This window comes from Cyclopterus lumpus, chromosome 11 (genome assembly GCF_009769545.1).
Source record: "Cyclopterus lumpus isolate fCycLum1 chromosome 11, fCycLum1.pri, whole genome shotgun sequence".
Lineage (NCBI taxonomy): Eukaryota > Metazoa > Chordata > Actinopteri > Perciformes > Cyclopteridae > Cyclopterus > Cyclopterus lumpus.
This window is the reverse complement of record NC_046976.1, coordinates 22,833,105-22,848,682: the sequence shown is the minus strand read 5'-3', so window position 1 is coordinate 22,848,682 and position 15,578 is coordinate 22,833,105. Positions and strand designations below refer to the sequence as shown.

General features: G+C 43.6%; 1 protein-coding gene across 1 annotated transcript in view; it reads right to left on the bottom strand.

Annotated features, from left to right (window-relative positions):
• Window positions 1–1,352: 1,352 nt before the first annotated feature.
• The window catches only part of hsf1 (heat shock transcription factor 1), a 17,462-nt gene continuing 3,236 nt past the window's right edge, over window positions 1,353–15,578 (bottom strand). Inside the window, exons 6-15 of the mRNA XM_034545013.1 lie at window positions 12,739–12,800; window positions 11,746–11,824; window positions 11,141–11,259; window positions 10,692–10,876; window positions 7,261–7,411; window positions 5,996–6,067; window positions 5,118–5,223; window positions 4,755–4,808; window positions 2,061–2,115; window positions 1,353–1,973 (exon numbers count right to left, since the gene is read on the bottom strand). Of these exons, the coding sequence (XP_034400904.1) occupies window positions 1,789–1,973; window positions 2,061–2,115; window positions 4,755–4,808; window positions 5,118–5,223; window positions 5,996–6,067; window positions 7,261–7,411; window positions 10,692–10,876; window positions 11,141–11,259; window positions 11,746–11,824; window positions 12,739–12,800 (1,068 nt within the window). The 3' untranslated portion in view covers window positions 1,353–1,788. The remainder of the gene's footprint in view (window positions 1,974–2,060; window positions 2,116–4,754; window positions 4,809–5,117; window positions 5,224–5,995; window positions 6,068–7,260; window positions 7,412–10,691; window positions 10,877–11,140; window positions 11,260–11,745; window positions 11,825–12,738; window positions 12,801–15,578) is intronic.

Genomic DNA, 15,578 nt, shown 5'->3' with positions numbered 1-15,578 from the left:
ATCAGTTTCAGCTAAGTTTTCATAAGTTTCGGTTTGACCTGATGGGACACCGTCCGGATTGTAAACTTCTAAAATAAATGTATTTGTCTATTTTGAACATCAAACTGAGAATGTGTATTTTGTCCAAAGCGATCAGTTTCTATATTATTAATAATCTGATCTGGTTGGAACGTGTGGGATAAATGAGTCAGCTCAGTCTTCTAACTTTCATTTCCAGGAGAAAACCTCCACTTCTTAAGTGAAGTCGAACCTTCATGTGTTAAAGCTGCATTCTCTCTCCTGACCACCAGGGGGCGACTCCTCTGGTTGTATAGAAGTCTATGCTTCGTGTTAAAGCTGCATTCTCTCTCCTGACTACCAGGGGGCGACTCCTCTGGTTGTATAGAAGTCTATGCTTCATGTGTTAAAGCTGCATTCTCTCTCCAGACCACCAGGGGGCGACTCCTCTGGTTGTATAGAAGTCTATGCTTCATGTGTTAAAGCTGCATTCTCTCTCCATACCACCAGGGGGCGACTGCTCTGGTTGTATAGAAGTCTATGCTTCATGTATTAAAGCTGCATTGTCTCTCCTAACCACCAGGGGGCGACTGCTCTGGTTGTATAGAAGTCTATGCTTCATGTGTTAAAGCTGCATTCTCTCTACTGACCACCAGGGGGCGACTCCTCTGGTTGTATAGAAGTCTATGCTTCATGTGTTAAAGCTGCATTCTCTCTCCTGACCACCAGGGGGCGACTCCTCTGGTTGTATAGAAGTCTATGCTTCATGTGTTAAAGCTGCATTCTCTCCTGACCACCGGTGGGCGACTCCTCTGGTTGTATAGAAGTCTATGCTTCATGTGTTAAAGCTGCATTCTCTCCTGACCACCAGTGGGCGACTCCTCTGGTTGTATAGAAGTCTATGCTTCATGTGTTAAAGCTGCATTCTCTCCTGACCACCAGTGGGCGACTCCTCTGGTTGTATAGAAGTCTATGCTTCATGTGTTAAAGCTGCATTCTCTCCTGACCACCAGGGGGCGACTCCTCTGGTTGTATAGAAGTCTATATAAATGACTCTACTTCTCTTGATTTATTCCCTCAGTAAACATTGTAAACATTAGTTTTTGGTCTCAATCTCTAGTTTCAAGTCTTCAATACAGCGTGATGTTCATTTAGTAAATTCGGGTCATTTCGAGTAGTGATGTCCAAACCTGAGGGCCACTCACTAGCAGCTTGATAAAACACTGGAGGCTTCAAATGTCCACAAACCAACGAGAGACGTCATGACAACTCTGTCCACTTCTTATATACACACACACATATAAATATAAGTACTCCTATGTTTGAAGTTAAGGTAAATAACAACAGGACAGAGATTTACTCAGATGTTTCTTCATTCCAACAAACAAACGACCAGAAAAGATTCAATAAGAGACTGAAAAGGATTCTTATCGTCTCTATCTATCTAATAAACACTTCTCATTCATAAGAAACTTTTCAAAAATATTCAGATTCTCTCCATCTTATATTTTGGATACAGGAAAACAAAGACTTGAACATGCAGAAGTCGCATGATCCTTTTTTTGGGGGGGGGGGTTAACATCGGTTTTAATAAAAGCGGCAAAGAAGAAAAACAATAAAGAAAAAGAAGTAGAAGACAGGTATATAAACTGGTTAATATTAATCTGCATAATATAACTTGACTTTTGACCTACTGATCGATCAACAGTTTCCTCTATTGATGCTTCTGAGTCAGCGAGCCCACTGTCCTGTTGTCATGGTGACCCATAAATCACATGTTAACGCCCTTTTCTAGCTGAGGTCGGAGTCCAGGTGGGCGTGGCTTAGCAGAGCAGCAGCAGGGTCATCAGTGGGCAGGTCAGAGATTAAGAAAGGCCCCGCCTCCAGCTCCAGGAGGGAGGGCAGGTTGGCCACGCCCTCCCCCGAGCTGATTGGTTCAGACATCAGGACAGGTGTGTACTGCACAAGCTGCTTCCCTGGACCAATCAGAGAGCAGCACACAGTCACCACGTTGACAAGTTCAAGGGTCCTCACAAGTATTGAAGTACAGAATCTGTGTTTACCTGCGTTGATGCTGTTGCTGCTTTCACTTCCATTTGGGACTTCTTCAGACAGCAGCTGAGAGGAAACAGTGACATCACAGTCACATGGTGGTGAGATCACACACACACACCTCTCCCTCTACAATATATACTAATACATCACCCTGAACCCTTATCTCAACCTAAAATATATACTAATAATATATAACCCTCTTATATAAACTCTTCCGGTTTTCCATGGAGTAGTTAAGATGCCGAGTGAAACCGCGCGCCAGATATATCTAATTTTACCCAAGGACAAACTCGAAAATGTGATACTTATCAGAGAAAGAGATATACGGGTGGGAAAATAATTACCAGACGCCATGAAAGGACGAAAAAATTCCAAAAAATTCAAGATTCAGTTTATTTTTTGTATAGCCCAATAAGATAAAGCAAAAGCTTGCAACATTAAAGCAGATTGAGCTTACAAGCAAAGTGAAACAGATGATCCCGGTGACATAATTAGGGCGATAAAAGAGGTAAAAACTGATCTCAAGGGGGACAACGACTGCCTGGGATAGGAAATTAATCACATGGGCCAAGAAATCAACAGCAAACTTGACAACCTGCAGTTTGTCTGACCGAGTTGGAGGCAAAGAGGGTGAAGGAGGGCTCAATAGGATCAGCAGATGTCTCAGATCACAATGCAATTTATTTAACTATTTACTTAAATAACAGACCAAAGAGTACATTATGGAGACTAAATATTAGTATTTTAAATAATGAGACTGTTGTAAATGAATCACCCTGATCTCCCCCTACAATATATACTAATAATATATCACCCTGAACTCTTATCTCCCCCTACAATATATACTAATAATGTATCACCCTGAACTCTTATCTCCCCCTACAATATATACTAATAATGTATCACCCTGAACTCTTATCTCCCCCTACAATATATACTAATAATGTATCACCCTGAACTCTTATCTCCCCCTACAATATATACTAATAATATATCACCCTGAACTCTTATCTCCCCCTACAATATATACTAATAATGTATCACCCTGAACCCTGATCTCCCCCTACAATATATACTAATAATATATCACCCTGATCTCCCCCTACAATATATACTAATAATATATCACCCTGATCTCAACCTACAATATATACTAATAATATATCACCCTGAACTCTTATCTCCCCCTACAATATATACTAATAATGTATCACCCTGAACCCTGATCTCCCCCTACAATATATACTAATAATATATCACCCTGATCTCCCCCTACAATATATACTAATAATATATCACCCTGATCTCCCCCTACAATATATACTAATAATATATCACCCTGATCTCAACCTACAATATATACTAATAATATATCACCCTGATCTCCCCCTACAATATATACTAATAATATATCACCCTGATCTCCCCCTACAATATATACTAATAATATATCACCCTGAACCCTTATCTCCCCCTACAATATATACTAATAATATATCACCCTGAACCCTGATCTCCCCCTACAATATATACTAATAATGTATCACCCTGATCTCCCCCTACAATATATACTAATAATATATCACCCTGATCTCCCCCTACAATATATACTAATAATATATCACCCTGAACCCTTATCTCTCCCTACAATATATACTAATAATATATCACCCTGAACCCTTATCTCCCCCTACAATATATACTAATAATGTATCACCCTGAACCCTGATCTCCCCCTACAATATATACTAATAATATATCACCCTGAACCCTTATCTCCCCCTACAATATATACTAATAATGTATCACCCTGAACCCTGATCTCCCCCTACAATATATACTAATAATGTATCACCCTGAACCCTTATCTCCCCCTACAATATATACTAATAATGTATCACCCTGAACCCTTATCTCCCCCTACAATATATACTAATAATATATCACCCTGAACCCTTATCTCCCCCTACAATATATACTAATAATGTATCACCCTGAACCCTTATCTCCCCCTACAATATATACTAATAATATATCACCCTGAACTCTTATCTCCCCCTACAATATATACTAATAATATATCACCCTGAACCCTTATCTCTCCCTACAATATATACTAATAATGTATCACCCTGAACTCTTATCTCCCCCTACAATATATACTAATAATATATCACCCTGAACCCTTATCTCCCCCTACAATATATACTAATAATGTATCACCCTGAACCCTTATCTCCCCCTACAATATATACTAATAATATATCACCCTGAACCCTGATCTCCCCCTACAATATATACTAATAATATATCACCCTGAACCCTTATCTCCCCCTACAATATATACTAATAATATATCACCCTGAACCCTTATCTCCCCCTACAATATATACTAATAATATATCACCCTGAACCCTTATCTCCCCCTACAATATATACTAATAATGTATCACCCTGAACCCTTATCTCCCCCTACAATATATACTAATAATATATCACCCTGAACCCTGATCTCCCCCTACAATATATACTAATAATATATCACCCTGAACCCTTATCTCCCCCTACAATATATACTAATAATATATCACCCTGAACCCTTATCTCCCCCTACAATATATACTAATAATGTATCACCCTGAACTCTTATCTCAACCTAGAACCATGATCTATATACACCCGTATATGTCTGTTTAACTCACAGTGTCCAAACAGTCCAGATCAAAGTCTCCAGAGGAACAGGAAGAACTGAAAAACTAAAAAACAATCTTAATGTTTGAAACACGTTAATATATACTGTTAATGTCTGACACGTTAATATATACTGTTAATGTCTGACACGTTAATATATACTGTTAATATGTCCGACACACGTTAATATAGACCGTTAATGTCTGACTCAAGTAAATATATACTGTTAATGTCTGAATCATGTTTATATGTACTGTTAATGTTTGACATGCCAATATATACTGTTAACATGTCCGACAGATGTTTATATATACTGTTAATATGTCCAACACATGTTTATATATTTTGTACTTATAGAACACAGTCAAACTGACCTCCATGAGCGGGGAGGTGTCGAAGGTGAAGGCTTGTGTGTTCAGGATGCTCTGCAGGTTTTCCAGACTGCTGTCAATGCAGTCGACATGATTGGACAGTTCAGACCTGAAACAGACAGACAGAGAGACAGGAAGTTTCATCACCAGACTGCTTTTATCCAAAGCGACTTACAATAAGTGAATTAAACCATGAGTCCAAACTCAGAACAACAAGAATCAAGCAAGTACAATTTCTTCAATAACGATAAACTACAGAGTGCTATCAGTAAGAGACATTTAAGTGCTACTAAAGTGTTAAACTACAAAGTGCTATTGGTAAGGGACATTTAAGTGCTACTAAAGTGCTAAACAACAAAGTGCTATCAGTAAGAGACATTTAAGTGCTACTAAAGTGTTAAACTACAAAGTGCTATTGGTAAGGGACATTTAAGTGCTACTAAAGTGCTAAACAACAAAGTGCTATCAGTAAGAGACATTTAAGTGCTACTAAAGTGTTAAACTACAAAGTGCTATCAGTAAGAGACATTTAAGTGCTACTAAAGTGCTAAACAACAAAGTGCTATCGGTAAGGGACATTTAAGTGCTACTAAAGTGCTACTACGGCTCTACCTTCCCTATTCAAGGTATAGTCACTAAGATATGTTTTTAGTCTGTAGAGACTTCCTGTCCTGATGTCAATGGGGAGCTCGTTCCACCAATGAGGAGCCAGCACAGCAAACAGTCGTGATTTTGTTGAGGCTGTGATGCACGAAATACTAGTTGGTAGTCACTGTTGGGTAGAGTCTGAACATGCTGACATGCATCCCTCAAGTTATCCTTTAAAAAAAATAATATCATTAACGTATGAAAATAAAGATAATTTCGATTAGTTGGCTTACTTGTCAGCTCGTGTTGATACGAAGCGCCACCGATCAGGTGACAGTCCACCTGCAGAGGGAGGGGGGCGGGGTCTGAGGGAAGCACAAGGGGTTTAGATGAAACACCTGCAATTTAAAAGAATGACCATCTGAGAAGAGTTACTTTCATATATAATCTGAACCCTTCAAATGTTTACATGTATAACTCTATTACAGGGTTATAGGCATTCTGGGCAAGATGTGCTAGCAGTTGTCGGGACAGTCCTTGTCGGGTGCGGTTGCGACAGTCGTTGCCGGGTGTTGATGGTGCTGTTGGGACAGTCGTTGGTGGGTGTTGATGGTGCTGTTGGGACAGTCGTTGGTGGGTGCTATTGGGACAGTCGTTGGCGGGTGCTGTTGGGACAGTCGTTGGTGGGTGTTGAGGGTGCTGTTGGGACAGTCGTTGGCGGGTGTTGATGGTGCTGTTGGGACAGTCGTTGGTGGGTGCTGTTGGGACAGTCGTTGGTGGGTGTTGAGGGTGCTGTTGGGACAGTCGTTGGCGGGTGCTGTTGGGACAGTCGTTGGTGGGTGTTGATGGTGCTGTTGGGACAGTCGTTGGCGGGTGCTGTTGGGACAGTCGTTGGTGGGTGTTGAGGGTGCTGTTGGGACAGTCGTTGGCGGGTGTTGATGGTGCTGTTGGGACAGTCGTTGGCGGGTGCTGTTGGGACAGTCGTTGGCGGGTGTTGATGGTGCTGTTGGGACAGTCGTTGGCGGGTGCTGTTGGGACAGTCGTTGGCGGGTGCTGTTGGGACAGTCGTTGGCGGGTGTTGATGGTGCTGTTGGGACAGTCGTTGGTGGGTGCTGTTGGGACAGTCGTTGGTGGGTGTTGAGGGTGCTGTTGGGACAGTCGTTGGCGGGTGCTGTTGGGACAGTTGTTAGCAGTCGGGGGTGCTGTTGGGACAGTCGTTGGCGGGTGCTGTTGGGACAGTTGTTAGCAGTCGGGGGTGCTGTTGGGACAGTCGTTGGCGGGTGCTGTTGGGACAGTTGTTAGCAGTCGGGGGTGCTGTTGGGACAGTCCTTGGCAGGTGCGGTTGAGATGGGGGTTTGTGGGTGCGGTTGGGACAGTCGCTGGCGGGTGTTGTGGGTGCTGTTGGGACAGTCGTTGGCGTGTGTTGTGGGTGCTGTTGGGACAGTCGTTGGCGGGTGCTGTAGGTGCTGTTGGGACAGTTGTTAGCAGTTGGGGGTAGTTGATAGCAGGTAGCACTAGAAGGTAAATATATCTGCAACCAACCTAACAGGTTACTTACCTGTCAATACAGGCGATGGTTTGACATTTCTGCTGAGGTTTGGTGAGGCTGAGGGCAGGGTTTTGGGTGGGAAGACAGGCAAGCGACTGGCTGGCTGGGGCTGATGGAAGGGGCCCAGTAGAAGCAGGGCTCATCACAACAATGGGACTACCTACAGAGAATCTAAAGTCAAGGTTTGAACTGAGAGAAGATATTCGTCTGTAAATTAAGACCAAAAAAACAACAAGCCTTGATACAGATTAATACTTTTACAAGATGTTACTTGTTGTAGGATTGGGTGTTGGAGGTGTTTAGAAGATGTTACTTGTTACGCTATTACCTGGTATTGGATTGGTGCTGGAGGCGTTTACAAGATGTTACCTGGTGTAGGATTGTTTGTGAATATTTATAAATGGCAGACACAGTCACCTCATTTAAGAATAGACTTAAGACTTTCCTCTTTAATAGTGCTTATAGTTAGGGCTGAATCAGGTTTGCCCTGGTCCAGCCCCTTGATATGCTGCTATAGGCTTATAGGCTGCTGGGGGATGTTTTAGGATACACTGAGCACCTATCTCCTCTTCTCTCTCTCCTTATGGATGAATTTATATCTCTCCATTGCACCTTATTAACTCTGCTTCCTCCCCGGAGTCTTTGTGACTTCATGTCTCAGAGGGTCCATTGGACCTGGAGGTGTCTGATGCCTCCTGCCTGGTGGGCCGGCCTCCTGCCATGGCCCTGCTGATGCGCCATGGCCACTTCAATTAATTAAATAAGTACAAAATAACCTCATAAAAGGTTAACAACACTAGTGCAACAAAACAGGATAATTAAATGTCAACTCCTAAATATTAGATCTCTGTCATCTAAAGCTGTATTAGTAAATGATTTAATATCAGACAATCACATTGATTTATTGTGTCTTACTGAAACCTGGCTGAGCCATGAAGAATATGTCAGCCTAAATGAATCAACTCCTCCAAGTCTGTGTCTGATGCCTCCTGCCATGGCACTGCTGATGCGCCCCCGCTCCTCTCTTCATCCTTCTGGTTTCATGGATAGTGGCGGTCTGGATCGTGGTCCATGCCTACTACCAGGGGTGTTTGTAGGATTCCAAGGGGGGGGCTAAGCCCCAAGGGGAGTGTCACTCTTGTGAATGTGTGCGCAGAACGTTTTTCTTGGGGCCCTGATATCCATTGTTTCTGACAGTTCATAGATTGGTTCAGTCAGAATGTGATTTTGCTCTGTAGTTTTGCTTCATTCAGTATATGATAACACAAGAGACAGAATTTCAGGGTCATAGTGATATTTTATGCTCATTTGGACACTATCACTATCAATATTATAATAATCTATATTAATGCAAAGAATGGAAAGATGTCGATAGTTATTTCTTGTATTTCGAATTCGCTCGTTCACACTCGCTCAATGGAGACAGTTTCTAACTTCCTTTTCATTTGCCTCAAGTAAACCTGAATGTAAGCAGGTAACACTCGTTAACTACAGACAGCCACATTCTGTAACTACCTGGACTTACAGGTAAACCTGAATGTAAGCAGGTAACACTCGTTAACAACTACAGACAGACACATTCTGTAACTACCTGGACTTACAGGTAAACCTGAATGTAAGCAGGTAACACTCGTTAACAACTACAGACAGACACATTCTGTAACTACCTGGATTTACAGGTTACTCTGTGCATCATTTGCTTTGAGGTAACCTCATTGGCTGTAATCCTGGATGTCATTGACGAGAGACGTTACTTGGCACAGTGAGAGAGTTAGCGCAGCAGCCTCCCCAAGGTCCTAGTGCCCGGGGATTATATCATTAAGTACGATGATAGGCTATTGGATTGTAATTTGAAGGGGGAGAAAACATACAAACCAGAACGCACACACACATATGTAGCATGTTAGAGATATAAATAACGTGTCCATGTGAGAAACAATAGTTTAATTTAATGACATCAAAAAATAACATTTTGGGGGGGGCTAAAGCCCCCCTAAAATAGGCCTAACGACGCCCCTGCCTACTACTAATTATTCATACATTGTCATATTCATTGAATGTGTTTATGTAACGCTGTTCATTCTGTACACATGACATGTACCGCTTCTGTTCATCCGGGGAGAGGGATCCTCCTCTGTTGCTCTCCTGAAGGTTTCTGCCCTTTTTTCCCCGTGAAAGTTTTTTTTCTATTATTTGGGAGTTTTTTCCCGATCCGATGTGAGGTCAAAGTTCAGGGATGTCGTATGTGTACAGATCGTAAAGCCCTCTGAGGCAAATTTGTAATTTGTGATATTGGGCTATATAAAATAAACTGAATTGAAAATAAATTGAATTGAATTATGAGCCATTACCTGGTGTAGGATTGGTTGTTAATGTTTATAAGCTGTTACCTGGTGTAGGATTGGTTGTTAATGTTTATGAGCTGTTACCTGGTGTAGGATTGGTTGTTAATGTTTATAAGCTGTTACCTGGTGTAGGATTGGTTGTTAATGTTTATGAGCTGTTACCTGGTGTAGGATTGGTGATGGAGGTGTTTATGAGCTGTTACCTGGTGTAGGATTGGTGATGGAGGTGTTTATGAGCTGTTACCTGGTGTAGGATTGGTGATGGAGGTGTTTATGAGCTGTTACCTGGTGTAGGATTGGTGATGGAGGTGTTTATGAGCTGTTACCTGGTGTAGGATTGGTGATGGGGGTGTTTATGAGCTGTTACCTGGTGTAGGATTGGTGATGGAGGTGTTTATGAGCTGTTACCTGGTGTAGGATTGGTTGTGAATGTTTATAAGCTGTTACCTGGTGTAGGATTGGTGATGGAGGTGTTTATGAGCTGTTACCTGGTGTAGGATTGGTTGTGAATGTTTATAAGCTGTTACCTGGTATATGATTGGTGATGGAGGTGTTTATGAGCTGTTACCTGGTGTAGGATTGGTGATGGAGGTGTTTATGAGCTGTTACCTGGTGTAGGATTGGTGATGGAGGTGTTTATGAGCTGTTACCTGGTGTAGGATTGGTGATGGAGGTGTTTATGAGCTGTTACCTGGTGTAGGATTGGTGATGGGGGTGTTTATGAGCTGTTACCTGGTGTAGGATTGGTGATGGAGGTGTTTATGAGCTGTTACCTGGTGTAGGATTGGTTGTGAATGTTTATAAGCTGTTACCTGGTGTAGGATTGGTGATGGAGGTGTTTATGAGCTGTTACCTGGTGTAGGATTGGTTGTGAATGTTTATAAGCTGTTACCTGGTATATGATTGGTGATGGAGGTGTTTATGAGCTGTTACCTGGTGTAGGATTGGTGATGGAGGTGTTTATGAGCTGTTACCTGGTGTATGATTGGTTGTTAATGTTTATAAGCTGTTACCTGGTATATGATTGGTGATGGAGGTGTTTATGAGCTGTTACCTGGTGTAGGATTGGTGACGGAGGCTTTTATGAGCCATTACCTGGTGTAGGATTGGTAATGGAGGTGTTCAGGCTCGGCTTGATCTCGTTTTCCTGTAAGATGGAGTTGATGAAGGTGGTGGGGGAGAGGGGCGTGTCAAGATGAGTATCTCCGCTCTCCAGATCAGGACACACCTCCAAGTCAGGAATGGAAGGCTCCTCTTTTAAGTGGACTGACTGTCTTTCTCTGCAGGTGAAACGGGAAAGTGGATTGGCTGTTACTGACTGCCGACAGACCAATCAGATGAGAAGAACGCCGGCGTCTCATTGGCTGTCAGAGCAGTCACCTACCGAGTGTGTGGGTATGTAACTCATGATCCTTTGTCATATCTATGTTCTGCTGCTCATGTTGTGACATGTCACTTGTAACTGAGCCACAGTGAACTTTAGAGGTCAGTCCAGGAAGATGAATGTTATTGACTATACAAGAAATTATTTAATATGTTCTCACTCAACATCATTCCAATCACAGGCCAAATTCTCGCCTATGGGCATGGCCACATCTGTGATGTCAGAGATGATTGGTCCAGAGTTCACCAGGGAGTCAGCTGAGAATAAACTGTCTGCTGCCTGAAAACACAAACATATAAAGATTCTGTAGAGAGGATGCTAGAAACACACGTCATCTGTCTAGTTTTACTTTATCGGCTGACAGCTGAATGCTCACTGATATAACAAGAGGGTTTATTAGTCTTTATTAGTGAATAAGAGCAGCTTGTTATGTCACATGACTCAGAACATTCAGAATTTTTTGTTTCCACCAACAGAAACATATTATATATGTTTCTGTTGGTGGAAATGTAACCTTCCAGTTGATCTTTTCTAATTGTTACAAATATTGTATTAATAAAATATAATAGACGTAAATTCATATGTTTTTTGTAATTATAAAAAATTACAAATATGCACAGTTTTAAAAACAGCAGATATAAACAGTGAGAAATACAAGTGTTGATGCATCAAGATGAATCAATAATTGTTTCATAATCGCATTGTAGCTATACATGGAGTCTGACCCGCCCCTAATGTACAGGTGACCTCTGACAGACTGGTTACCTGCATATGCTCCAATGAGAGAGGACGACTGTATTTTGGCATGGAGTGGGAGGAGCTAGAGTCATTCAACATCAGGGGACTGCAGAAAGAAAGCAATAGATTAAATACTATTATATTGTGTAATACACAGCGTAGTATATGCTGTAGTATATTGTGTAGTATAGTGTAGTACACAATGTAGTATATTGTGTATTGTTTAGTACACAATGTCATAGACATTACATTTAATTTAGCTGACGCTTTTATCCAAAGCGACTTACATTCATAAACCGTAGAACAGCTACGGGGAGCAATTCAGGGTTAAGTGTCTTGCCCAAGGACACATCGACTAGGGCTAGCAGAGCCGGGAATTGAACCGCCGATCCTCTGATAGACGGACCTGCTAACCACTGACCCACAGTCGCAGTGTCGTATAATGTGTGGTACAGTGTGGTACAGTGTGGTACACAGTGTGGTACACAGTGTGGTACAGTGTGGTACAGTGTGGTACACAGTGTGGTACAGTGTGGTACAGTGTGGTACAGTGTGGTACAGTGTGGTACAGTGTGGTACACAGTGTGGTACAGTGTGGTATAGTGTGGTACAGTGTGGTACAGTGTGGTACAGTGTGGTACACAGTGTGGTACAGTGTGGTACACATTGTGGTACAGTGTGGTACACAGTGTGGTACAGTGTGGTACAGTGTGGTACACAGTGTGGTACAGTGTGGTACAGTGTGGTACAGTGTGGTACAGTGTGGTACACATTGTGGTACACAGTGTGGTACACAGTGTGGTACAGTGTGGTACAGTGTGGTACACATTGTGGTACACAGTGTGGTACAGTGTGGTACAGTGTGGTACAGTGTGGTACACATTGTGGTACACAGTGTGGTACAGTGTGGTACAGTGTGGTACAGTGTGGTACACATTGTGGTACACAGTGTGGTACACAGTGTGGTACAGTGTGGTACACATTGTGGTACACAGTGTGGTACAGTGTGTAGGAACTTGCATTTTCCTCTTGACACCCAGAATCCTGTTGGACTGGACAAGAGACACCAGGAATTGGATCAACTGCAAAGAGAGAGTTTATTATTGGTTCAGGTAGAAGCTACTGGTTGACTGGTGTACTGGTTGACTGGTGTATCGGTGGACTGGTTGACTGGTGTATCGGTGTACTGGTTGACTGGTGTATCGGTGTACTGGTTGACCGGTGTACTGGTTGACTGGTGTATCGGTGGACTGGTTGACTGGTGTATCGGTGTACTGGTTGACCGGTGTACTGGTTGACTGGTGTATCGGTGGACTGGTTGACTGGTGTATCGGTGTACTGGTTGACCGGTGTATCGGTTGACTGGTGTATCGGTGTACTGGTTGACTGGTGTATCGGTGTACTGGTTGACTGGTGTATCGGTGTACTGGTTGACTGGTGTATCGTGTACTGGTTGACTGGTGTATCGGTGTACTGGTTGACTGGTGTATCGGTGTACTGGTTGACTGGTGTATCGCTGTACTGGTTGACTGGTGTATCGGTGTACTGGTTGACTGGTGTACTGGTTGACTGGTGTATCGGTGGACTGGTTGACTGGTGTATCGGTGTACTGGTTGACTGGTGTATCGGTGTACTGGTTGACTGGTGTACTGGTTGACTGGTGTATCGGTGGACTGGTTGACTGGTGTATCGGTGTACTGGTTGACTGGTGTATCGGTGGACTGGTTAACTGGTGTATCGGTGGACTGGTTGACTGGTGTATCGGTGGACTGGTGTATCGCTGTACTGGTTGACTGGTGTATCGGTGTACTGGTTGACTGGTGTATTGGTGTACTGGTTGACCGGTGTATCGCTGTACTGGTTGACCGGTGTATCGGTGTACTGGTTGACTGGTGTATCGGTGGACTGGTTGACTGGTGTATCAGTGTACTGGTTGACTGGTGTATCAGTGTACTGGTTGACCGGTGTATCAGTGTACTGGTTGACTGTTGTATCGGTGTACTGGTTGACTGGTGTATCGGTGTACTGGTTGACTGGTGTATCGGTGTACTGGTTGACTGGTGTATCAGTGTACTGGTTGACTGGTGTATCGGTGTACTGGTTGACTGTTGTATCAGTGTACTGGTTGACCGGTGTATCAGTGTACTGGTTGACTGTTGTATCGGTGTACTGGTTGACTGGTGTATCGGTGTACTGGTTGACTGGTGTACTGGTTGACTGGTGTATCGGTGTACTGGTTGACTGGTGTATCGGTGTACTGGTTGACTGGTGTATCGGTGTACTGGTTGACTGGTGTATCGGTGGACTGGTTGACTGGTGTATCGGTGTACTGGTTGACTGGTGTATCGGTGTACTGGTTGACTGGTGTATCGGTGTACTGGTTGACTGGTGTACTGGTTGACTGGTGTATCGGTGGACTGGTTGACTGGTGTATCGGTGTACTGGTTGACTGGTGTATCGGTGTACTGGTTGACTGGTGTACTGGTTGACTGGTGTATCGGTGGACTGGTTGACTGGTGTATCGGTGTACTGGTTGACTGGTGTATCGGTGTACTGGTTGACTGGTGTACTGGTTGACTGGTGTATCGGTGGACTGGTTGACTGGTGTATCGGTGTACTGGTTGACTGGTGTATCGGTGGACTGGTTAACTGGTGTATCGGTGGACTGGTTGACTGGTGTATCGGTGGACTGGTGTATCGCTGTACTGGTTGACTGGTGTATCGGTGTACTGGTTGACTGGTGTATTGGTGTACTGGTTGACCGGTGTATCGCTGTACTGGTTGACTGGTGTATCGGTGTACTGGTTGACTGGTGTATCGGTGGACTGGTTGACTGGTGTATCAGTGTACTGGTTGACTGGTGTATCAGTGTACTGGTTGACCGGTGTATCAGTGTACTGGTTGACTGTTGTATCGGTGTACTGGTTGACTGGTGTATCGGTGTACTGGTTGACTGGTGTATCAGTGTACTGGTTGACTGGTGTATCGGTGTACTGGTTGACTGTTGTATCGGTGTACTGGTTGACTGGTGTATCGCTGTACTGGTTGACTGGTGTATCAGTGTACTGGTTGACTGGTGTATCAGTGTACTGGTTGACCGGTGTATCAGTGTACTGGTTGACTGTTGTATCGGTGTACTGGTTGACTGGTGTATCGGTGTACTGGTTGACTGGTGTACTGGTTGACTGGTGTATCGGTGTACTGGTTGACTGGTGTATCGGTGTACTGGTTGACTGGTGTATCGGTGTACTGGTTGACTGGTGTATCGGTGGACTGGTGTATCGGTGTACTGGTTGACTGGTGTATCGGTGTACTGGTTGACTGGTGTATCGGTGTACTGGTTGACTGGTGTACTGGTGTATCGGTGGACTGGTTGACTGGTGTATCGGTGTACTGGTTGACTGGTGTATCGGTGTACTGGTTGACTGGTGTACTGGTTGACTGGTGTATCGGTGGACTGGTTGACTGGTGTATCGGTGTACTGGTTGACTGGTGTATCGTGGACTGGTTAACTGGTGTATCGGTGGACTGGTTGACTGGTGTATCGGTGGACTGGTGTATCGCTGTACTGGTTGACTGGTGTATCGGTGTACTGGTTGACTGGTGTATTGGTGTACTGGTTGACCGGTGTATCGCTGTACTGGTTGACTGGTGTATCGGTGTACTGGTTGACTGGTGTATCAGTGTACTGGTTGACCGGTGTATCGGTGTACTGGTTGACTGGTGTATCAGTGTACTGGTTGACTGGTGTATCAGTGTACTGGTTGACCAGTGTATCAGTGTACTGGTTGACTGTTGTATCGGTGTACTGGTTGACTGGTGTATCGGTGTACTGGTTGACTGGTGTACTGGTTGACTGG